The sequence below is a fragment of the Urtica dioica genome, chromosome 12 (genome assembly GCF_054948205.1).
Source record: "Urtica dioica subsp. dioica isolate 48M chromosome 12, U.dioica_male_clone48M_v1_H2, whole genome shotgun sequence".
Taxonomy (NCBI): domain Eukaryota; kingdom Viridiplantae; phylum Streptophyta; class Magnoliopsida; order Rosales; family Urticaceae; genus Urtica; species Urtica dioica.
This window is the reverse complement of record NC_142767.1, coordinates 18,097,293-18,123,957: the sequence shown is the minus strand read 5'-3', so window position 1 is coordinate 18,123,957 and position 26,665 is coordinate 18,097,293. Positions and strand designations below refer to the sequence as shown.

The 26,665-nt window shown below is 32.6% G+C and overlaps 2 protein-coding genes across 3 annotated transcripts; one reads left to right on the top strand and one right to left on the bottom strand.

Moving 5' to 3' along the window:
* Positions 1-66: 66 nt before the first annotated feature.
* LOC149379809 (Transducin/WD40 repeat-like superfamily protein) lies at positions 67-4,256 on the bottom strand. Of its 2 annotated transcripts, none has more exons than XM_089602985.1 (8): positions 3,577-4,256; positions 2,642-2,789; positions 2,406-2,556; positions 2,150-2,275; positions 1,962-2,042; positions 1,695-1,887; positions 1,339-1,609; positions 67-616 (listed from the first exon to the last, which is right to left on the bottom strand). In XM_089602985.1, the coding sequence occupies exons 1-8, from the start codon at positions 3,781-3,783 to the stop codon at positions 348-350; spliced, it is 1,446 nt and encodes a 481-aa protein (XP_089459111.1). In that variant the 5' UTR covers positions 3,784-4,256; the 3' UTR covers positions 67-347. The 2 variants fall into 2 exon arrangements, with proteins under 2 accessions (XP_089459111.1, XP_089459112.1); XM_089602986.1 differs by having other exon boundaries at positions 67-613.
* A 16,841-nt stretch (positions 4,257-21,097) lies between these two features.
* Positions 21,098-26,555, top strand: LOC149379808 (cytochrome P450 714A1-like). The gene is made up of 5 exons (XM_089602337.1): positions 21,098-21,550; positions 22,949-23,175; positions 24,420-24,673; positions 25,124-25,487; positions 25,746-26,555. Exons 1-5 carry the CDS (start codon positions 21,214-21,216, stop codon positions 26,175-26,177), a joined length of 1,614 nt encoding a protein of 537 aa, XP_089458463.1. The 5' UTR covers positions 21,098-21,213; the 3' UTR covers positions 26,178-26,555.
* Positions 26,556-26,665: the final 110 nt, after the last annotated feature.

The window sequence follows — 26,665 nt, the reverse complement described above, 5'->3', positions numbered from 1 at the left end:
CTTATCTATGGCAGCATTGTTTTTAATACACCAGACTAGAACGGAATATTCACACAAAAATAAATAAAAAATTAAAAAGCACTCTATGCATACGTATTAAAATTCAATACCGTTACATTGCACAGAAAAGAGGGAATAATATTTTTTGTTAAAACAGACTCGATGGTACAAGCGATGATTTAGTGATACAAGCACGAGGGGTTCTTGGATGGAACAGCACACAGACACAGACTCAAAAGTACTTGACAACAATTGATTGCGTAAAAAACAACGATAATGAATCTAATAGAGACACCAATCGAAACCCAAAAAACAAAAAACAAAAAACAAAAAAACCAAAAGAAAATTTAGTTGGACCATACATGTACTAGACCGTGCCTGTTGCCCGTGTAGATCTCGTTACGCTCTTCGTCGTAAAAGAGAGCGGTAATGTCTTCCAAAGCTTCGGCGACCATGCTTCGTATTCTCGAGGTTTGGGCTCGCTTCTTCGACTTGCAATTACTACTGCACGGTTTGGAGCCACAACAGTTTTCGCTTTCCATCGGGACACTATTACTTGCCCTTATTTTGGCTAGACATTTCCCCGTTAAAATGTTACTGATATTTATCGATCCTGCTGAGATTCAAATGCATTTCAAGTATTAGACACACTGGACTAACTTCACAAACACGGTTAGCAAGGTTAAGAATCAGAGATTGCATGAACCTGATATTCTTGTCAAGATAGTTGGGACTTTAGATATTAGAAAAATTATAATAATAATTAGATGAGTAAGTATTTAGTATAGAATACTTAGAAGCTAAGTTAGCCTATAGATAAGAGGAATTAGTAAACAAGAGGGTCATGACTCGTGAAAAATGTAGGAGACATTTTCCTAGTGGGAGAGTACAGACCTCTTAAATGTTCCAATATCCATCACTATAATTTATTTTCTATTATGTTTACAAACAAATACACCAGTTTGTATCACAGAACCTTCGGATTTCATTGATTACAAAATAAAAGAAGAAGCAGGGGACTCTCCGAGATAGTAAACTTGTTCCTTCCTAAATTATTATATCTAACCTCTATTTATAGATTTATACTCTTAGTAATACTATTTATTGCTCTAAACCGTCAAATAATTAGTTCTATATCTGTGGTCCTACTACGAGTGAGATCAAAGTATATGATCAATCCTACACCAACGACAAGGTTGTAACTTATATGGCTGATTCAATTCACTGACCATTTTCATGAACTCAATCTATGTTCTAAACTTCTAGCCAGGGCATGGCTTTTCCAATGGTTGCCCTGCTTATGATAGACGAAAGAAGATCAAGTTGAAAAGGAATTACCACTTCCTTCGGATAATGGATCATCTGAATCGGCCTTGCAGTAAGAAATGATGAGGTCTTGATCGCTTGTGATGTAAATGTTGTTGGTGTTGCAATCAGGGTGCCACAAAAGGTGGTCCTCGAAAGAAGTTACGAGCTCGCCGCGGAAGTTCCAAACAGCCACAGTTCGGTTTCTGAATGTCAGAAACAACTGGTTCTCGTACAGAAATATGAAAGCCGACGGTGTCATAAACTCGGTCCTGCTGACTTCGGTCAACTCAAAGTTGCGAACCTGCCAGATCACCAGTAAGATATCAAGGAGGTACCAAGATGAAAACTTCTAAAACAGACAGTAGATTTACAAAAACTACTCTCACATCAAGTATCTGGAGGTTTTCATTTTCTTGCTTGACCAGAAGTTTCTCATTGAACTGTTCGATGAAATCCACCTTCTTATTTCGATGCAGTGGATGGTTGAATGATTTAAGAACAGTACCGTCTTCGATGGAGAGAATCTTGAGAGGAACATGGCCACTAGCCTTGTTTAATATCAACAGCATGATCCCGGGACTGTTAAAAGAAATAAGGGAATTAGAGAACGAGGGGTTATAAATAAAAGACTGGTATATGAGAAGAAAGCATACCTGATCTTTATTTCCTGAACATTTTTATCAGAAATTGAGTATAGCATTGTATAGTTCTTCAGGTCAAACACCTTGTATATACTGAACAACACAAAAAAAAAATAAAAAAATGGAGCGATGTCAGCGTTGTATATCTAAAGACGAGCTTATAACGATGATGTATGAACTCTGATCAAGCAGAAGATTACTTATCCTGTGCAGAATATGTGAGAACTTTCCCATTTACATCATCAAACTCTACAAAACCAGGCCATTTCAACGACTCTGATTCGAAAAGAGCAAAGCCAGCGTCTGGTTTTCCTCTCCGTATGTATCTGAACCATTAAAGAAAAACATCAAGTTTAGCAAATAACCAATACAAAACAAACAAACAAACGAAATTAGGACAACACAATACCAAAGTAGCTATTTATTTCATTTACTAGTAGTGCAGCAACTACTTACTCAATCCTTGTGCTCCTACACTTCAAGGAACTGAAATTGTCCGAGGCATAAACCGAAACTGTGATAAGAGAGTCATTATTTTTGTTGTAAAACAGGCTGCGGATAACTTCATCGGGACTGACGTTGAGAAAGCATATCCTCTGGTTCGTCTCTGCATCAAGTTAAAGAAAAAGTTTAAGATTCATGTCAATCCAACTGAAACAAAAGCATTAAGACTGCTTAGTTGATTATATTACCTCTGCTGAAAGCTGCACAAGCACCGGACTGTGCAAGAGCAAATACGATATCACGAGCTGCAACAATCTCAATGATCTTTGACCTCTTCCGCAAAAAGGGAAGCACCATAGAACAATGACCTTTTGGGTCATGTGTGTCGTACGCTTCCTGGAAAAATATTGTGAAACATATGATTATTTAATAACTGTAAAACCCAGCAGGAATAGTACAACAAATCCTAAACATTCTATTTACTAAATATCTCAGATGAGATTAATCACTCAATTTTGTTTCTCCTTTCACTATTCTATTCTCCACTTTGAACATTATTGAGCAAAGAGACATCTACGTGATCCAGAAAAGCTTCGATAAACAAACAAAGATTATAATCACAGTTTTTAGTATCATATTAGACAAGCGCAATCACTTCAATTCTAACTATAAAAGGTATTTTTCTAGGAAAAAACTATAAAACCTCAGATGTAATAAAAAGTGCCACAATTAAAAAAGACCAAAGACCCTAACCACCAAATAACATAAACCCTCAAACCATCTGGTTACTACAAAATTATGATTAACGAACGGGTCACTTTAAATCTTCTACAAGAGTAATTCTAGTACAAGGATCAATCGTAGTTATTCAAAAATCCCTTAATATCAACCTAAAATGTCCAATTTAATCATTCTTTTCTAATGGTAATCCACACTTCAGACTCGAAATGCTTCTCCGTAAAACATTTACAACACAAAAATTCCACTCAATTACCCAAAATTAGACACGACCCAATATTCAAACAACCTTACGAAACTATTAACAAAAGTTCAACTCTTACAACCCTTTCACTAAACTCAATTGCACAAAAAAGTAATTCGATATCCAGATTTTTCATCCCTGAATTCAGAAAACAAAAGCCCTAAATTTTCCTCGGAAACCCTAAATCAGAGAAGCACAAACCTGGAGACGAATATTGCGAAACCTCTCTTGCGCGTCGCTCATGGTGAAAGCTCTGTCGCGCTTGGAACTGATTTCTCGTCTCTGGAGCTTCTTAACGCTGTTCACGAACCCGTCGACACCACCAACCCTAGGTCTCTTCTTCGCGAGAACTCTCCGACCACTGCACGGCCTAGGGCTCGCCGATATCCTTCTTCCTCCGACCTCCATAACCCCCCACTCTCTCTATATCTATCCCTTCCTATCTCTCTCTCTCCCCTTTTCTCTCCAAAACCCTCGCTTTGAACTTCAGACTCTCTAATCACAGCCCTCTCATCTCAGTCCCGACTCCGGATACCAAGATTCTCCAGCTCAACTCCCATGGAATGCAAACCCTGACTCTAAGGGCTTGCTCTTCCTTTATTTCGCTTCCGTTCCCTTCTTTAGCTATCTCTTTTCTCCTTCAAACAGACGAACAAAGAGACCGGGGTTTTTTTCGAAGAGTAACAACAAGATCGACACTTTCCTTACTTATACGATTTTTTGAACTGTGTATTTTTTAAATCTTGCAAATCAGATTTAGAGCGAGAGCGAGAGAGACAGAGCGAGGAAGAAGACGAGAGAGCAAGACGAAGAGATTTACGAAGAGCGAGAGAGAGCAGAGAGAGTGACAGATGATTTCATTTTCAACGAGTGTGTGTTTCTGTGCGTCAATTTTCAAAATCCAAATTTTTTTGATCGACTCCGTTGGGCTGGGCCGATTAATTGTTCATTTGGGACTCTGGGCCGAATAGCCAAATTCTAGGGTATGGACTCGCCTATGTTTTTTACAAAAAAAAAACCTGGGAAAAAATTCAGTATTTTAGGATAAGGGATAATTCTACGACCCTTAGAAAGTTTTTGACCAAAATTTAATACTTGTTTCTTATTTTAAAATTATAATAATTTATTGACAAAGTAAACTGCATTTATTGAAATTATTATTATTATTATTATATATATATATATATATATATATATATATATTTAAGATGAGACTTTCTCTCTCACGAAACATTGTTCAATGAACAGTGTTTTTTTTTTTACTTTTCTTTTTGGAAATTTAAAAAAAAAAAAAAAGATATTGGACCCTAAATACAAGTAGTGTTCATTCGTACCGATTTTTTTATCTGTAAGATAAAAAAAAAATCGTAAAACTTTAAATACATTTTTTCAAACCTAAATATTTATGGACATATCTCTGTATATATCTTTTTTCAAACTAAAATATATTAATTATTCCGCAGCAACGCGCGGGACATATATTGCTTGTAACATATCAATAAAATATGTTTTTTATTGATAAATTTTGTCATAGTTTTGGAATAAAAAATAATTATTGAATTTAGGTCAAAAACTTTCTAAATGATCATAGTTTTGGAATAATACCTTATGATAATTGCTCAAGATAATAAATTACCCAAGCTACCGCCTTCAAAAACTTTTTATCAAAGGATGAGAAAGATTAAAGTCGTTGCCCCATATAGAAATAGGTATTTGTACGATAAAATTTACAATTTCTTTTCAATTTTTCGGACCTCTGATCATTCAAGGTCTCATAGTTAACATTCTGCTCAATATATTTTCCAATTTTATTAAAATGCTAAAATTTTTCCAAATACGTTAATTCAGCTTAATAATAGTATGTTGATTTGTTTATTGAGAAACCTAAATACCTTATTTGATAAATGGTTCGAGAAAAGCCAAAGTCCACAAGAAGACATTGTTTGGTGCTAGTTTGTATTTATTTTTGTTACGCTGTGTTTTTTTATTCCCTTTACACCTTATTCTTAGCTCAACTCTATTTTCAATTTTCCGGGAAGAGAAACAGAGTTCCTGAAGAAGCAGCTTGGAGTTCCAATGGTGCTGGAAAAGGTACCAGATTTGACATATTTACGACTATGCTTTATTTCTAATTTTAATCTCTGAGCTTTGTCTAGTATGTAATTAATCACTGCGAATGTGCGTTGTGTGATTCATATTGATTGTTTGCGGTTTTTCATTGTGATGTTTTTATGTTTTATAAATCTCTAATCTTCAATTCCTGATTTTTTTATAATGCCTAGTTCAACTCATCATGAAAAATGGTACTTCAATCATCAATGCCTCTAAAATTTTTATCGAAGCATGAAACAGTTTCATCGCCAAGTGTATTAGGGACTAATGAAGAAAGTGGGTCAGGACATGTTCAAAGAGAGCAACGTTGACCCGTAATTGACGAAATATGCAAAGGCAATTTGTTGATAAAGGCTGTTGGAACAAACATGTTCAGATCAAACAAGAGTGGGATTTTGGCACAGATGCAAAAGCATCTCGAAGAGCCTAATGCCTCGATTAAGAGGTTATTTGAAGAAGTCCAAATGCTAAAAAATACCATTGAAAGCATAAGTGATGCGACATTACGAGAAGAAGACTAACAGAACAATACCATGAAAGCGCAAAATCTTCTTGAGGAAGTTTCATTTCTGAAAGATTTTATCGTTGCCAGTGGGGAATCTCTTGCTTCCACTATGGGATATCATATATTAGTTGGGATTTTTAAATAAATAAAAACTTATTAGTGGTGTTACGAATTGAACGCGGAAAAACTTAATTCTATAGGTTATCAAATAGAAAATCAGCTCAAAACACAAAACCAGCGATAACTTCGATTGGAGGTTATTTGCGTAAAAATGGCGTGAAGAACAAAACACACGAAGAATGAAAGGAAGAAGGAGAAGAAGACGCGTTGATTTATCATGGTTCAGATTCAGAATGAATCCTAATCCAATCAGGCCTTGAGAGAGTCCTATTTCGACGATCCACTATCTTCAAACTGAGTACAAGTACAAATTTGATTAAACCCTTGACTTTGGCTTCAAGCTTCAGCCCAAAACCCAAACAACATCACAACAGTTTATCTATCGTGTTTCTTGTGAGATCGATCTATTCTTGATCGCTTACATTTTCTCTCATATCACACTTCTCTCTCTTTGTTTTTCTCTAACCAGAATGAATGGGATAAGATGTAAACTACCTAGGTCAGTGTTTATATACTCATACATTTCTAGTTATGACTTACCTAAACAACTTGCAGCTCCTATCTAATTCTTCAGCCCGTGCTCTTGAGTTATTGCTGACGTGTAGTCATGATGACAAGGCACAACTTTTACAAGTGGCTTATTTGAACGAATGATCCTTGAATTTTCCGCGCGTAAACTGATGTCATTAATTTGTACAAAGAAAAAAAAATTAAAGGGGACAACATTCGTTATGTTACTCTCATAACATTAACTAGCTGTTGTACTTAATTTAGTTTAGTGGTAATTGTATGCTTCCTCTAAATTAAAAGTAGTGGTTCAATCATCATTGTCAATAAATATTCCCTCAAAAAAGACATCAACAAGTTAGTAGAGTTGGTGGTATTTTTTCATGTAACAAACAAAACTTAGCTAATAAGTCAAATTTAATATAAAATTTGAAATAATTAAGTTTTGAACAAGGTTGTATTTTCAAATTAGCGACAAAACACATATGTAATGTGCAAGGTCAAGTGAATATTCCCATGTAAGAGTGGCTTGTTATTATATTTATATTTTGTCGATGATAAAAACTTGCTATAACATTTATCTTAACTAAAATTATGTCGTCTAGGATACGATGATTAGAACAAGCTGGCTATAACATGTCCGAGTACATGAAAATTAACTAGGCCAGTTATACGTAAAACATAAAAATAAAAAGTAAATACAGTAATTAATATTAAGAGTGCTAATGATAGATGAGATGAGAGCTATATAGAATGTCAACAATAAAGAGCTTCATTTTCTTTCATCTTTTTGCTTGTCTTTTATAACTTTTTATTTCATTGTATGTGGGTTTATTAAACTCAAATTTAATAGTTACATTTTAATAATCGTTAAATACGTGGCTTCCTATTTTTTTCTAAATAATAATCGTTGATTTCGTGGTCAAAATAATTATTTTGTAATTATATGGCCACGTTTATTTATTCGATTAATTTGTCTTTTTTAAATGCCAACTTTTTCGGTATTTATTTTTTATCAAATTTTTATCTTTATAAACTATAATGAATGTCTTTCCTCTTCATTTTTCCTAAATCTCCATATCTTATCTAATGTCTGGGGTCCCTTTTTATTTTGATAGGATATACTAATTATTGGTTTCTGTTTTTTCTTAAATTACTATTTGGCTAAATTTTGTCGGAATTTATTTGTCCAAAATGTCTCTGTAATCTGAACTCGACCCGATCCATTTTATGGCTGTTGTGATTAGATAACAAAGTCCATGTGACAATCAGTTGAAAATTAGTTCTTAAAAAAAAAAAAAAAAAAAAAGAGTGGTCCATTTGTTGAGCTTGAAACTCGTCTGAAAGGTCCAATCCAAGGAGGAAAAAGTGTGGTCCACACATCACATCTAAGTTAGATATATTACAGCTACATATGAGCGTGTAATATCAATAGGGTAGTCAAACTGAAAGTGGCGATAGAGAATCTAAGCCAACAACGTTAGTTTTGGTCCATGTAAATAAGTATATATCGTTAAGTAATGTTACCTTAGGAGTAACTAGTTAGTCTTGGACATGCGTGAGATAATGAATCTCCTTGTTTATTTGATTCCGCAACAAAACCAAATTCCAAGTTTGAGATGTTAATCTATCAAGATAATGAATCTCCTTTTTTATTTGATTCCGCAACAACAAAACCAAATTCCAAGTTTGAGATGTTAATCTATCAAGATAATAATGAATCTCCTTTTTTATTTGATTCCGCAACAAAACCAAATTCCAAGTTTGAGATGGTAATCTATCAAGCGGGTCAGTACAGCCCTCTCAGTCAGTCCCCATCTATTTTAGTATTGTTGTAATATATATATATATATATATATATATATATATATATATATATATATATATATATATATATAAGTCTTAGAATAGTGCAACTAAGAGCATATCTGTAAAAAAAATGAGGGGGATGGAATGTGAAAAATAGAATATAAGAGCATAAAAATCAAATATATAAATTGACAAAATAAACTTAAAAGGTTTAAGAAAATAATTTTTTCATAAAATTTATTTTAATTGTAAGAGCATATAGAGGGGATAATATTTAATTTTACTAGATAATAGAATATAAAAGCTATTAAAAGAAATTAAAAGAGGCCAAGTACTTATTCCATCATATAAAAACGGACTAGAGTGCGAAATTGAAAAGAAAGAGAACTACCCGTGGCGGAGCCTGCTCACACTTCTAATATCGGGACAAATTTAAAATCCTTAAAATTTAAGTTTGGCAAATATATAAAAGTGATTTGTCGCTTCTAAATTCTAGATATTTAACATTTAAATTATTTAATAAAAATGATGATATTAGAAGCGGTTACCCACTTCTAAAAGCAAAATATCGTTTGTCGTTAGAAGCGACTATTTGCTTCTAAAAATGCAGTAATTATCAGTCGAAATAAACTGCTAATCAAGAATATAATCAATCAACGGTTCAAGGCAAATGTCGAATATAAAATACCCTAAAGTAGCAGTTGAGAGCCAAAAAATGCAATATATATGCTCTTAAAATAGGACTAAGTTTGAGCCAATGGAAAGGCTAATCAAATATTTAACACAGTTATTTATAAGTCTTCGATAAAGATTGATTTGGAGGATGGTTCTAAAATAAGCACAAAGCAATGCCAATTTGCTTGTAAATAGAAGCCAAAACCAAAACAAAACAAACAAAAAAAGTCCAATAGAACTAACTGAACTAAACGAGCAATCAAACAATTCATGGTCCAAATCGAATGGTTCCACTTCAGATTGTCTTATATTGCCGAATAGCAATGCCTAAGAGTTTAGTCTGTCCTTCTGTCTGTCTACGCATCATAAACTATTTAAAAAAAAAAACAAAAACAAAAAACAATAAACAATAAACAAACACACACACACACCTATGATTCTCTCAAGTGGGTGAAAACGACAATGTGTACGTCGACGCTCTCGGACCGTTTATTATTATCAGAAATACAGGCTTGCGTCCAAAGTATCCTTATATATATCTGATATCTCATGTGAGCTCTGAACTGAGATACCTCAGAAATTCCAAAGTGTACGCCTCTAATATGTACTTATCTCATAGCATGTAACTTTATCTTTTATTTCTTTTTCACTTTGCGTGACATGTGTGTGTGTGTGTGTGTGTGTGTGTTATTTCTGTTATTTAAAGCCTGAATTGTTATTTGGATGTTATTGTCATTTAAATTATGGTGGTCTAGGTCAAATTACTGGAAAAAAATATGTGTTGTGATTGTGAATTCTTAGAGGCACGAGTCTTAGTGTCCGTGCCTTATATGTACAAATTATTGAGCAAGTTATTTACTTATGAAAGTTTAAAGACTCATATGAGAGTATCTCTTCTGGCGAGATCGAACCAAAGTTCACGCCATTCCCAAAACAATAATGATCGCCAGTGGGGACACCGAACTTCAAATTGGAGGAATAATTTACAAAACATAGAATTATTAACTAAATAATCATGAATAATTTGTCAATTATCAATAAAAAGCTAACAATGCTATTAATTAACCTAACTACCACAAACTCAATTCACGAAATTACATTAAGTTTCCAATTAAACAAACTCATTCATTATTATTATTGGAGAAATTGCGGTATAAATACAAAATATTTTTGAGTTCATACACTTATATATTCATTCTTCTAAGAAAAATCTCACGGACTAGGTCACTTGAAACGTTGGATTTACAATATATTTGACGTCTTAAAAATATGCTTAAAATATAACCATATTTGGTGATGTGGCATCATTAATCGGATAGTGGTACCGTTTGGCATAGCTTTGTTTAAAAAAAAACGCTTTTAGATTCAGTTTTTCTCAAAAAACTGTTTTTTTTTTTAAACTGACAGGTGTTTGGTGAAGTATTTATAAAACAGTTGTTACTGGTAATAAAAGCTGATTTTGGGTTTTGTAAAATAAATATATTATAGTAAAAAGACTAAAAAAGACATGTTTAAAAAAATTAAATAATAATAATTAATATGATGATTTATATGCATATACATGAATTATAATAATAAACTAGATATATATGGACAACAAAAATTTATTTTATTTTTAAAATATTTTTTTTAATTATTAACCAAAAAAAATTAATAATGTTTTTTAATAATTTTTTAATATAAATTAGATAAATTTTTTTATTTTTAATATAAATTAGATAAAGTTTTTTTTAGGAGATAATTTCGAGATTTCACAAAAAATGAGAATATTAAAGTAATTGTATATCAAGATACATAAACGTTTTTTCCAAAAGTTAGGATTCTTAACTTTTTCGTTTCATGTACAATTTCTAAAATCGCTTTTGAAGTTTTTTCTAAAAATTGTTTTACCAAACGCAAACAAACGGTTTAGTTTATTTTTTTTTTTTTCTAAAAACAAAAACAGAGATTCATATAAGCTTTACCAAACGGGGTCAGTATTTGACATTATTGTTTTTAGCATTTTCATACATTAATTTTAGTAAATGACTAATTCATTAAAATAAAAGAAAGTTGGCTAGTTCATTAAAATTAAGTTTGACGTTGGCTAAATAGTTACGGCGCCCTTCTTTTAAATTGTAATCTCCATGTGTTTGTTTAGTGACCTTTCTGCTAATAGAGACACAAATACAATATTTAGTATTTACATTGACGAAAAAAAAAGCAATACACAAATGTATAAAATTCAAAACAATAAATATTTATGCAGCCGTTAATCCTAAACTATATACCTAGATCTCCTTTAAAAACTAGACTTATATCTACAAAATAGCATATAGAATTCTTACCACCATAATTACATTTAGGATAATTAAGTTAAATAGCCTCCTGAAAATAGGCAATTTATTTTTAGCCCACATTTTGTTAATAAATGGTAAATAGCCAGGAGGATTTATTTACAGCCAATATAGGACGAGACTACCCTTATATTTTCCCGCCCATTAACCTCATGAAATTTAATATCATTAAACGCAATATCTTCGGATAATAACTGCCGTGTAATTATAACCACAGATCACGCAATCTTCTCTCTCATAGAAACAGAAATTTCAAACACGAAATTCCACTCCTTCTCTTTCTTCTCTTCTGCGCGCGGCCACCAGCACCAGCCCGAGCTTCTCTTCCTCGCGCGCGCCATCCCGCTGAGACCGAGCGCCGCCGTCTTCTTCTCCTTCTTCTCTTCTGCGCGCGGCCACCAGCACCAGCCCGAGCCCGAGCTTCTCTTCCTCGCGCGCGCCATCCCGTTGAGACCGAGCGCCTCCGTCTTCTTCTCCTTCTTCTCTTCTGCGCGCGGCCACCAGCACCAGCCCGAGTCCGAGCTTCTCTTCCTCGCGCGCGCCATCCCGCTGAGCCGCCGAGCGCGCCGCCGACGAAGAGACACCGGAGAATAGGTGGAAGTGCGCTGGAGAGTTCAATTCCAGCAGTATCTTTGAATGTGGGTTGTGGCTTCATGAAAGTGTTTGGCCGTGTCTTTGATTTTGAGTTTAGGCCGAGTGGTAAATACGAAGCTTATTTACAGTATATATATTGTAAATACGAAGCTTATTTACAGTATATTCATTGTAAATACGAAGCTTATTTACAAAATATTCATTGTAAATACGAAGTTTATTTACAGTATATTCGTGGCCAAATGACAGTATATTATCGCCAATAATGAATGAAAATAAAGATAATAAATGCTAATTATATTGAGATATGGTGTATATTCTATTCTGCCACAAAAATAGAAACAAATTTTCTAAAACCAACCGCTATATATTTCAAATACACACGTCCAACATATCAGGAAATGCAATAACTGCTTTCCAAAACAGTTTATTCCGAAAATAAAAAAAATGAGAATAAAATATTAAAAACCGATATTAAATGAGCCAACACACGTCCATATAACTACTTTCCCTTTCGGTTTATTTCAAATTTAAAAAAAAAAAAACTGCCTCTAATATAATGGAGGCGAAATTAATAAGGGCAAAACAGTAAAAAAAATTCAGTTAATATTATGCCACGTAAGCGTATTGGCTATTTACAGACAATTAACGAAAGGTTGACTAAAAATAAATCGGTACACATTTCGTGGCTCAAGCAGCCAATTATTTGTTACATTTATTCCTCAAATGTCTCCGTCGGCTAGTGACAACGTGGCTCGCTACTATTCTCTACCCTACTCGGCATGCTTCATGTATTTCATTTTTAACTTCGCATGTAGTATTTTTTTTTTTCATGCAAACATTTTCATTTTATAACAGCTATGTCAGTGTTAACATCACTTTAATTTTCTGTTCGATAAGAAATTCTAGTGTGGGGGTCCTGGCAAAGAAGATAAAATATATCTGTGGGTGTGGGTTACTGCAATATAAATGCCCTTTTTTTTTTAGATTTTTCATTTCATATCCCAAGAAGGAGATATTTTTTGTTTTCTTATTACGATGGAAGAAAAAAAATAAAATTGACCCCGTATCTGTTCTAGTATGTTTCAGTAGAGACAAGGAGAAACAGCATTCATGAATCATGCTTACCAACTAAATTCTTATACTATTCAGCATAATAAATGTGAATTGTTTTGTGTTACCCTAATTTCTACAATTTTTTTTAGTTTTAGTTTTACTTTTACTTCAATTCTTTTTTGCTTAAAGGTTTGGACGGTAACGCATTGTTACATTTAATGTAGTGAGTTGAAGTAATCCTAATAATTACAATTACTACTAATAAGTAAGTGGGGTTTCCCGTGATGAAAGATAATACGTTTGTGGTTTGTGGTAATTAGTTTGATTTAGTAACAATTTCACACATATTTTATCTAAGACGTCCTAAGTTCAAATCTCATAAGTTGCAGAAATGCCTATAATTGATTTCTTCTGTGTAATACTAATCGATAGGGCAAATCAATGCAATTTAGGGTCCCTTTGAGATTTTTTCTAAATCATGTAATCTTGGTCAATATTGCCACATGCGTTTACAATGCTATTATATCATTTAATTTTGCATCTCAAAAAAAAAAAAAAAAAAAAACTATTTGGGTAAATGGAATCTCAAAATTTTGTTCCGTTTTGCCCAAAAAATAATAATATTGGAGTTCAATTTTAATATTGTTTACATAAGTGTTAAAGTCATGATTAAAAAAAAAAAGTGTAAATCCTGAACTGCTTTGAATATTTTTTTTCAATGCTAGTATATTTTAATTTTCAATTTTTGCATTCCTAAACGGTGCGGGAACAGAGTGTTTCAGTCCAAAAGTAAAAAACACCGCTCCCATCGGTTATAAAATTAGGGAGAGGACAATACATATATATATATATATATATATATATATATATATATATAATATATATAGAGGAAATGGCGGCATAAGTGCCCAAAGTTTTCGGGTTTTTACACTTATGTACCCAAACTTTTTTTTTCGCGGCATAAGTGCCCAAAATCACTTCTCCGTTACGCTGTTAGTGTTTTGGACGTTAAATATAGATGGTCTTTGAAATGGAAGGTTGTGACTGATTTGCTTAAATAAAATAATTTTGAAACGAAAAATAAAAAAATAAAATAATTTTGAAACGAAAAATAAAAAAATAAAATAAAATACCTAAATCCCTAAACCATAAACTCATTCGCTCGCTCGTGTCCACCTCACCCCACGCCGTCCCCTCCACCACCTGATCGAACACCGGCGGCGAATCTCCGCCGTCGAAACCGCCGCCCCGCCTCCGCCGGCACCGCGAAGCAGTACTTCCGCGCCGCCGCCTCCGGGAAGTACCGCAGCGTCGCTAAGACGGGGACGGCCACAGATGCGTTGTCAATGGCCGCTTTCTTTCCGACAGATACGAAGCCCTCGTCGGAGACGCACCGGAGGCCGTTCTCCGCCGTGGGGCCTCCGCCGCCGCAGTCGATGTGGAACTTCTTCTTGCCGTCATCATCTATTTGACGTAAAATATAAAAACATAATCTCGGTATTTTATATACATGATGATTAATTGTTACCTGTTGGTGTTGGTGTGGATTGAGAGTTGGAGAGGAGAGGGGTCCAGAGGAGGCATAGGAGGAAGATGCGGAGATACATCATAGCTTTTTTTTTTTCTCATAATATGCGAAAGAGGCCTCTATGCGAAATGGTCTTTATCTCGGTAGTTTTATTTCTCAATTTATTATAATTTATTCTCGTTTATTAACTCAGACATTGTATGATGAAGACACGTGACTCGCCGTTTACATTTAACGTCCAAAACACTTACAGCGTAACGGAGAAGTGACTTTGGGCACTTATACCGCGAAAAAAAAAGTTTGGGTACATAAGTGTAAAAACCCAAAAACTTTGGACACTTATGCCGCCATTTCCTCTAATATATATATATATATATATATATATATATATATATATACACACACATATATTACGTCCATATGCGCAAGTTGAAGCAAATATCCTAAAAAATGAAAGAAAATTCCAACGAAGCACTACTCATCTACGACAACAATTAACCTAAAGTAATTTACTCCATATATACACATTGTTTACACAATATTATTAGCAAAAAATATATTATATGTACGAAATACAAATGAACTCACTATGTAAAAAAAAAAAAGGGCCTTCTGCAGCCTAGTAAATTGAACTCACTACGAATGTGTTGTAAAATTACCGATAGGCTAATCTAAGAATCACAAAAACAAGATAAAAACTCGATGTAGCAAATTAGCTCAAATAAGTTTGTCGGCCATTTACAAAAGTAGTCATGATTTGCAAAGTTATTAAATAATAGCCACAGTGATGTTGAGATATCAAATATACCATTTGTGAAACACTAAATAACATACATACTAACAATCAAAGATCGTACATCATTGAGACGTTTTTTGAGGGATTATATTCGGAGAGAGACCAATGCGATTGATTGACATACCAAATCTCATGTTTAATATCATCTCCTTATTTACAATGATTTTTTTCTTTCTTAAGTTAATGTGACATAATTTTTCCCATATTGAACATTAAATCTCACATTCTCCCATCTGAAGTAACATCACATTTTGTCCGTTTGTAAAATAACAAGCCATATCAACAAATTAGCTTGCAATTAAAATCGCAATTACCGGGATATCCAGTTCTTGACATACACGAAGTAGTTGAAGCAGTCGTGATATATGACATATCCTTTACGAAATAATAACAAAAGCCATGTTTACCTCGAGCAGACAATTCTAAATAACATTCGTAAACATAATAACTACAAGCAAGTAGCTTGTTTAGCAACAAAAAAAACGTGTAAATTTGAATCTAGCTAAACCAAACGAACTTTTTTTTTTGTGTGTAGTATTTTAAATATGTTATTTGAACTTGGTCGCTTTCATTTTATAAACAAACAAAAGGTGTAGATGTGGATAGTTGTCGACAAAACAAAAAAAATCATTATTTGTAATTAAACGTGGAATCTGCCCTACGAACGTGATATCTGAGTATAAGTAATTGTGACGTAAAATAAAGTTACTAATAGGTCATTATAACAAACCGCCAAATATGTTACGATTATCTGAGATCGAACGTAGGAAAGTTACAAATAAGACATGATAATTGTTGAAATGAGAATCCTCCCGGTTTGAATTTGTATTATACATGCATTGAATTCCCGTCGATGAGATTCGAAACGGTATGGATATGAATTAATAACAAATATTAAAATATATAGAACAATATATGAAATTGAATAAATGTAGAATAGTTATTAATTGGATTTGAAGGGTTGGGTTACATGAATAAAGAAAGTGTTTATTGTGTCGGATCGGAGAAAGAAGAAAATTAGATGCTAGTTTTGTGCTACGTATGTATATTTATAGTAAAACTCATCATCGATCAATGAGCTTGAGGATTTGCGGGAAACATGTCCTTAGCGAATAGTCGTCTTCTCTTCTCACCAGCTTGTTCCGAATCACAGCGTATATTTAGATCGGTCTTGCCTATTAGTCTGGATCTCGCGCGAGACTAATTCCTTGCTTCATTACACTTACTTAGAATGGGGTCGAGCTTGCTACTCATTAAATCAAATGGGTTAGACCACATTATTTAGGCTCATTATGGTATTTCTTTTAAGGATGAAATCTTACGTCAACAATGATAAATTAAATTGTCAAATTTTTTTACGATTAATTGAGATAAAACAAGGGAAAGCTACTAATAAGTTATGATAACAAACTGCCAAATTTGTTACAACTAATTAAGATAAAACAAATGAAAGTTACTTAGAAATCATGATAGCAAACTGTCAAATTTGTTACAATTTAATAGACCGAATTAATTAATATTAAAAAATGTTAACAATAGTTGTAACTTGTAATTTAGGATTAAAATTAAAATGGAATAAAAACTTTTGAAATATCAACAACAATAATCTTTCATTTTTTTTAAACCGACAAAAAAAATGATAAATTAGTAAAATGTAAACCAATATCAAACACGTATGAATGGCAATTCTCTTTAGAAAATTGAAATATTATGAATTATTTTCATTAAATTAATTTCAAGTGACTTAAATTGAATTATTTCTCTAAACTTTATAAAACACTAAAAATAATTATTCGTGGTTAGATATAAATTCTGTGGGGACATAACCTTTGTCTTTTCTTATTTGGAAATTGTATTAGAGAGATATGCTAACAAAAAGTGGATGTACACTTCTTATAGTTACTGATTTATGCCTTTAATATCCCTACATATAGATATATTTTTATTAATTGGTCGAACTTATCTTCGGATTTATTTGTTAGAGAGAGAGAGAGAGGTGGAACTTAACAATTTCTTATTCTTATAAACTCTATGACTCTATCTGCTAAAATAATACATAAAAAAAAAAGTATCTAACGTCCATATGTCATAACTCATAACTCATAAATGATGTGATCCAACTTGTTAATTAGTGGATCCTTAATCTAACGATATGACTTCGAAGCTCGGACAGCCTCGAAAAAATTAGAAAAAGATTGCTAGATTCGATCGATCAGACCTTCAAAGATTTAATGCGGTGCACTAAAATATAGTAATAGAATTTAGTGATTAACCCACAATTATAACATAAGTCGCATGCTCAAAGTAGCAATAACCAACTATCTAATTATATTCTTATGATGACGATCAATGTCAATCACACTCATCATCAATGATAACTCATTTTTTTTTATTAAATAGCATATGTTGGAAAATTGAAAATTGATAACTAATAGATAAACATCTATTAACTAATGATATTTTGTCTAATGGGCCAAATAAAATTATATTCCCTTGAGTGGCCACCATAACTTGGCTTGGTTCGATTTGTCGTCAGAAATTTTTATAATTATTTTCAAAGCATGATAAATAGAAAGTTTTTTTTTTTCTATCATTCATAAGTAAGTTTTTTTTTTTTTTTTTCATTTTTATGATGCAAATGTTATGAGAAATTACATTCAATAACAAACATGTCATAAAAAATATCTATTTAATGATAATTATAATTATAAAAGTGAAATAGAAGTTTAACTAATCGATAATGAGAAGAAAAAAAATATCCTTTATTTAATCATATTTTTGAAATAATCCTCACAAATTTTAGTGGTTTAATTTTATTTATTATATATGAGCTGAGATGTAGTTGAGGTGGAAGCCACTCATCAATTAAGAATTATAACAAATAAATGCACTTTTGAGATTTTCGTACTTTATTTGTTCTCGAGAAATTATAATGATACCTTTAAAATAAAAATAAAAAGATAAACATATCTATCCTCAACCCAAATAATAGAATTAGATCCAAATGCTGATAAAAAGGTTTATTACTCAATGGATTGTGACCACTAGCCATAATTAGGTCACAATGATACTCCCCAGCGATATTCACGTAATGATTTAGATTTTATTTATTTAAAAGTATTTTTACATGTAATATATATATATATATATATATATATATATATATTTAAAATACTGTATATTAATTTCTAGCTTCATTAGTATTAAAATTGAAAAGCTATGTCTATTTGATTTAAATATAAAAAAAATACTTGTCACTCTATAAAATTCATGTTCTCTCTCATTTGCGCTCAAAATCAATAAGTACTTCTCCATATTGATAAATATAGATAAATTTCATATTGTAGACTCTAAAAAATTGACAAAATATTGTGACATAATCTCTTATGACGAAAATATTTAAAATTGGGTTTTTGGCTATTATTTGGACAAAAATATCCTTGAAAGTCTTGTAAACACCATATTCTCTTTTTTTTTTCATTTTTTAATTTCTCTCTCTTACTCTAAATCTCAAATTCTCTAAAAAAAATATTAATTTCATCGATTGAAGTTCAAAAGAATGGATAAGTTTACTTGTTTAATCATTTCGAATCAATTTATATCATGTTATATTTGATATTTTTACTTAAGGTTAGATTCATCTTTATAAATCTAGAATTTTATAAATATTTGCGATGGTTTGATAATGCCTAAAGATAAAATTCAACAAAATTGGAGATGAAATTTAAGAATTTTTTGCGATGATTTGTGATGGTTTAAGATGACTTAGATTATTAGTGGGATAGCGATGGTTTACGACAGTTTAAGATGGTTTAAGACATTTTAAGATGGAACAAGAATTGAGAGATATCTTGTGTAAAAATACACATATTCATATATTTTTAAAATAAAAATAATGAAGAAAAATATTTTCATTTTTTAATAAAGAAGTTATCGCTACTATAAAAAAATGAGCTTTGCTAACGTGTTTTCAGCGGTGTTTTTTTTGCGTCATTAAAACACGATTTGTAATTGCGACTGGTTTTTATAGAAAAATTCCAATAAAACAGCATCCCATCATTTCATTTAACCTGCAATCGAAACGTATTAATGCCGTGTATATTTTGAACTCCATTGAATATACAAAACCCAGCCATACAACGCCATAGGTTTATGTTTATAAATTTCAAATACTATTAGCTAGCAAAAATTCGTTGAATAAACCTAGTTACTGGCCGACGCATGAAGCATGATTTTAATGGCGTTCAAAATATGAACGCCATGAAAACTTTACGCCCATAGCCACATGGCGTCTCTTGGTTGGACATAATTTTTAATGGAATTCTATCAAAGCTAGAAACATGAATTTTATTGCCACGTCCCTTTACACGTGGATTTTTTTAATGGTGCATTTCTACAAATACCATTAATAAATTTTAGCGGCACTAGTTTCTATGGCGTTTAATGGCAGATTTTGAATGCTATTAAATGCAATTTTTTTTTTCTAGTAGCTTGTGTACTGAAATTAGAAATTAAGGATGTATTGAGATTATTTCATCTTGAATGATAACTTCTTCAAATTAATAATGTACTTGAAATTATGAACTTAAATATGAAAACAAGAGAGATGATGGTGAAGAGATAGATACGGATAAAGAAGCAAAAAAAATAAATGAAAACTAGTGGACTTGTCACAACGTAACAACATAAATATAAATATGAGAGAGAATGATCAGGAGCCAAATCTTTCAACTTTACTTTGGGGAGTCTCTATATAGATGTAAATTTATTTAAATCTGAGTTCTTATAGGTTTGTTTGCATTCCAAGCTCAAAAATTATACACATCTTTGTCCTTAATGAGGTATTTTATTTATTTGAATTGTTGAGTCTCATTTGACATGAAATATATATATATATATATATATATATATATATATATATATATATATATATATTTCAAGACTTTCAAAGTTTACATAGGCACGGATTTATATCAGGTTATATTTGATATTTTTACTTAAGGTTAGATTCATCGTTTATAAATCTAAAATTATATAAATATTTGCGATGCCTAAAGATGAAATTCAACAAAATTGGAGATGAAATTTTATAAATATTTTTATATATCAAGACTTTCAAAGTTTACATAGGCACGGATTTCTCCCAAATAAAAAAAACTTTCAATTTATAATTATTTATTTATTACGTTGAATAACATACCTAAATAGTAGATGTCATATAGTCCCCCCATAAATTTAAGTTAGGAGGGGCTAATATGCAAAAAAAAGTTGATGAGTGGCTGATTTGTAAATTTTTAGAGTAAAAAATATTAAAAATAAATAAAAAAACAGGCAAAAATGCAAAAAAAAAATTAGGGGGCTATAACCCCCTCTGGTTCTTTACTGGGTTCGTGCCTGTCAGTGTGTGTGTGACTTCACAACTCACAAATATCCAATTTAAAATAAAATAATAATAATAATCAAGTAAATTGTAGCTCACATATAATTGAGGCCCCTTTGGTATTTATCATGGTGTATACTATTTTCTATCAGAGCCAATACACACACACATACACAGTATGTCCACAACTTTAATAATAGCCCGTTTCACACACACACACTAATATTGGTCCTATACTTTCTCTTTCTACATGTGTCAAATACAGCTCAGTCCATCTCTCTCTTCCTCTCACCATCCCTTTCTCTCTCTATAAATAGACGCGTATACACTCACGAAACATAACATAACACAACACAACACAACACACACACTTCTCAAACAGCCTTCAGAGAGAGAGAAGAGAGAGAGAGAGAGAGAGAGATGGGTCAATTACTATGGAACTCTAATGATAATATTATAGTTGGGGTGAGAGTTTTGATGTCTCTACTATTCATAGGACTGGTTTGGGTTTTGGTTCACTTGTACAACAACGTGTGGTTGAAATCCGAGAGGCTTCGAGTGAAGCTGAGAATGCAAGGCATCAAAGGTCCAACGCCGTCGTTTCTGTACGGAAACCTCTCGGAGATGCAGAAGATTCAGCTCCGGGCCGCCAAATCTTCTCCGACGGCCGTGCGCGGCGGCGATCGATCGGAGTTCGTGGCTCACGATTACACATCCACTCTCTTCCCTTACTTGGAACAGTGGAGAAAAGAATATGGTAAGCTTTATAATTAGCTCTTTTCTTCTCCACAACCCTAGCTATCAACTTTAATATATTCATTTTTTTTATAGCACAATATAAAAAAGTTTTAAATATGCGTAAAAACATTGACGTTACCGGTATGAAATTTTTTTTATATATATTATATGTAAAACTTTATTTTATTTCGTGGTGAAGTAATTTCTGGTCATGAATAGTTTGCTTAGCAAAATCCAAATAAGTTACTATTTAATTATAAAGTGTAGACGAGGTGAAATTAATATCTTCAAAATAGCATTTATTTTTCACTAAAAAAATAAGTGGACATTCGGATAAGCTCTAAACTTGTGTCGTAGTTGTATATAGTATATTAGTGGGAATTTATCAATAGCAGAATTTGTGCTAAGAGCTATAAATCGTTCAAGAAAATCTCTGGATTCGGTTTTGGAAGTACAGTCCAGTTTTAGTTTATCTGAGCTCAGCGGTATCAAAGTATTGGGGATATTTATATGCGATAACAGCTTGGCAATTTTCTAATCAATAATGTACGTTTATTATGCTATGATTTTATTATTTAAGTATAGTTGGTGACATTGACTGCATTAAATGAACGTTTGAACTATATGCTAAATACATGTTTTTACCTTAAATCCTAGCACCGGCATTTGCAATATAAAAGAATCTACAAATGAAATTTCTTGTACTAAATTCCATGTCTATATATATATTTAATGATATCCTGGAGTTACTTGGGTCACGTTTTCAATAATAAATTTCTGAATAAAAGATCGATCGCTTTGATTGGCTGAGTTTCCGAAATTCCGAAATTGTGTAACTCATTCTTGTCCCCTTTCATTATTGAAATGGGTCAGCTATATTGTTTTTATTAACTAGCTTTCGTTTGATGAGGAAACAAGATATGTCCCACTACATGGAGATGAATTGAATAATTAATAAATGTGCATATTTCTACGCTGAAACTCAATACATAAAATACATAACGCTCGTATAAATGAAAAAAATTATATAAAAAACCATTCGAAATGAATTGACAAGTAAAATAGCTAAAATTTTAAATTGTGCAATAATTTTTTAGTAGAATAGTTACAATTTGCTTTCATGGTGACTTACACATTTCTCCAAGGTGTGAGTATTTTAACAACTGAATTAGCCACTCTCATCCTAATATAATCACAATTAATTTTCTAATTATTATTTTTTTACATTGATAATAAAAATACTATCCCTATATTAAATAGTTTTATATAATTTTTTTTTTATTAATATTTACAATTTTTATTATAAATGGTAGCTACTTAGCTCGAAGTTAAGCAACTTTTTTCAGAAAAATAATAGTTAATTGTTCATACTAAAACAGTACCTATATTGTTGTTTAAATTAATTATGGAAAAACAGGATCGTTATACACGTATTCAACTGGGGCAAGGCAACATTTGTATATCAACCGCCCAGAGTTGGTGAAAGAAATGAATCAAAGCATTACATTGGATTTGGGAAAGCCTTCTTATATGACTAAGAGACTCGCACCTATGCTTGGCAATGGCATTTTGAGATCCAACGGAGTTTTGTGGGCACAACAAAGGAAAATAGTTGCTCCCGAGTTCTTCATGGACAAAGTCAAGGTAATATTATAAACCTCAAACCAAAAGGCTTCTAATTTTCTATAAATAATTTGTATTAATAAACGTTTAGTTAGTTTTGCGCTTATATATATTGCCACCGAAAAAAATTGTGAGTATATATTGTGATTAAAATCTACAAGTGTTAAAACGTTATATAATAGTATTAAAAAAAACGTTATATAATTTATTTCACCCTCTCTCTCTCTCTCTCTCTCTCTCTCTCTCTCTCTCTCTCTCTCTCTCTCTCTCTCTCTCAATATATATATATATATATATATATATATATATTCATTGCGCCGGCATTTTCCTTCAGAAAAGGGTATAATTTAAATAATTAGGAGATTTTAAATCATGTTACTGTGCTAAAAATATATAATAGGGGAAATAGTGGTAATAATACTCAATGTTTGATCAAAATACTATTTATATACTTAATTTTTTTTTTTTTTGCAAAAATACCACATGTTACCTTATAGTGGATCCGTTACTACTCGGACCGTTAAGTTCAAACAGAAATATTAACGGTAAAGTATTTACGTGTTACTAAATTTGAATCTTTGAGTATTTTTGCCTAAAAAAATGAGTATATAAATAGTGCTTTGTCTAAACTTTAAGTATTTTTGTCACCATTTCCCTTATATAATATAATATTAATTAGCGGTGAAAAAATAAACTTGTATAAGTTTCATGAAGCATATGTAGAGTATTTTTCATTACAAAAACACTTTGTTTTCTTTCTTCTTTTCAAAATGAAATAATTTATTTTCAAAGTCAAATTATTATAATTAGCAAATTAAAAGCAATTCTTGTTTTCAAAGTGAAATAATTTATTTTCAAAGTCAAATAATTAAGGTAAGCAAATAAAAAAGCAACGCAAGCATCCAAATACGAGTGTCGATCGACATTCGATCCCACCAAGGGCGAATCTCCATTTTTAACCCTTATTCAGTATGTTTGCTTTATTTCTTTTTTGCTTTTTTTGTTCTTATATGCAAAAGGCCAAAATAAAACAGAGAGCAAGAGAGAGAGAGAGAGCAATTTCTAGCAAGCAACCTGCACAAAAAATAAAAGTTCACCTTCAAAAAAAAAAAAAAAAAACCTACACAAAAAAAAAAACAATAATAACAATCTGGACAGAATTTTAATTGAAGTAGGGCTGATCTTTGTCTCTATGGTTTATGTTTTTTAATAATTTACATTTTCATAAAGTGGGTCCCACTGAATAATGTTAGATGTGTTGGCAGGGCATGGTGGGGCTTATGTTGGAGTCAGCCGAGGCAATGGTGAGGAAATGGGAAGAGTGCATTGAGGCCAATGGAGGTATGAGCGCAGAGATTAAAGTGGATGAGGACTTGAGAGGCCTCTCGGCAGATGTGATCTCTAGGGCCTGTTTTGGAAGCTCTTTCACCAAAGGCAAAGAGGTTTTTTCTAAGCTTAGAAGCCTCCAAACCACTATCTCTACTCAAGGACTGCTGTTTGGAGCCACTACTAGTCTTGGGTACATGCTCTTATAATCTCTTTTATATGAAAATTTTATAATCGTCATGTTTTAAACACTTCCATTGTGTGTGTGTGTGTGTGTCTGTGTGTGTGTGTGTGTGTCTGTGTGTGTGTGTGTGACAACAAGCATTGAGTAGCAATAGGATGAAAAGGGATAAGATTTATGAAAATGGTGAAAAAAATGAGAGTACCTTGAACTTGGAACGATCACGAAGAAATTAACGATACCTTTTTTTTTATCTTTCGTGTTGCTCAACCTTATCTAGTCCGATATCATTTGCTCGATTGTGTAAAGTCCGCAGTTGTAATGAAACGGGAGAAAATATTAGTTTTTGTGTCCAACGTTTAACATTATTTTTTTAATATAATAAAAATACAATTAGTGTTGTTCAATGATTAAAAGAAAATAAATGACCGAGGTGTCGTTGACACTTTGTTGTCATTGCAGAATTTTCGGGGGCAAGAAGAAAAATGAGGTGAGTAGATACGAGAAAGAAATAGACTCTCTAATTTGGAAGAGCATTGTAGAGCGAGAGCAAGAAGAGGAGTCCGAGAGAAAGGACTTGTTGCAGTTGATCTTAAAGGCCGCTAGCAATGACCAAAAGTTGGGCAAGGAGGCGTGCAAGCGCTTCATCGTGGACAATTGCAAGAGCATGTACTTTGCGGGACACGAGTCTACAGCCGTGGCAGCCTCGTGGTGCCTCATGCTCCTAGCATTGCACCCCGATTGGCAGGATCGGATCCAGGACGAGATTGCCCAACTTTGCCCCAACGCTGCCCCGGACGCCAATACCGTGCCCCATTTGAAAACCGTGAGTCCAACTTTTATTTTAAAAATATAACATTCAAAATTGGCCTATTCCCTCTACTAGTAATTGTATAATACATTACATTCACGACTAATTGAAATTTTGGTATTTGCAATCTACACCATTTCTACTTGTCATAAATAAATATAAAACAACCACACAATCAAAACTTGCTAATTGAGCTTTAAATCAAACACTACTTGCAATGACTCAAAAATAATATGTTAATTAAAACTAATGACTAAATTAATTGAAAATTAGGTGACAATGGTGATCCAAGAAGTGATGCGCCTATACCCGCCAGCGGCTTTCGTGTCTAGGGAGGCCCTCGAGGAGACCAAGCTCGGGTCCATCACCATCCCCAAAGGTGTTTGCCTCTGGACACTCATCCCAACCCTCCACCGCGACCCTGACGTGTGGGGCCCGGATGCTAATGAGTTCAAGCCCGAACGCTTTGCCAACGGTGTTGCCCAAGCTCAGGTCCACGAGACCCACCAAGCTTATTTCCCATTTGGACTTGGGCCCCGCCTCTGCCTCGGCAAGAACTTTGCCATGGCCGAGCTAAAAGTCATAATTGCCATCATCGTCTCTAAGTTTGTCTTTTCTCTTTCGCCTAATTACCACCACTGCCCCACATATCACATGATCGTCGAGCCCGGCCACGGCGTACAAATTATCATCAACAAGAGATGATGATCAATAATAAGCATCAAACTAGAGGTTTATGTTTTGTTTTTGTTTCGGTAGCAGTATATAATATTATAACGAATGCTTTTTTTTTTTTTTTTTTTTTTTGTTATATTGATAGGGAAATGTGTTGTTGTGTTTTTTTTTTGTTCTTCCGTAGATTTAGACCTTTAATTTTGAAGTGAGATATGTCAGTAGTCCATGTGGTATAAAAATGTATGTTATGAAGTTTATTGGCTCCGACTGAAATTAATGAATTTAGTGTAGATATTTGTACGGAGACTTTAACACTATGCTATGTATTGTTTGTACTTTGTACACTCTTATATCTAAGAAAATTATTTTGATTTTAAAAATAAAAAAAAAATTAAAAGGCCAAGTTGTTGATGGAAAACGAAAACGCTTATGAATAGTTTTTTTTTAAATGGTCTTGCTCATAGCTCCTCGATCAAACCCGTGAGGGCTGAGTCGAAGGAAGAAGAGCAGAAGACCTG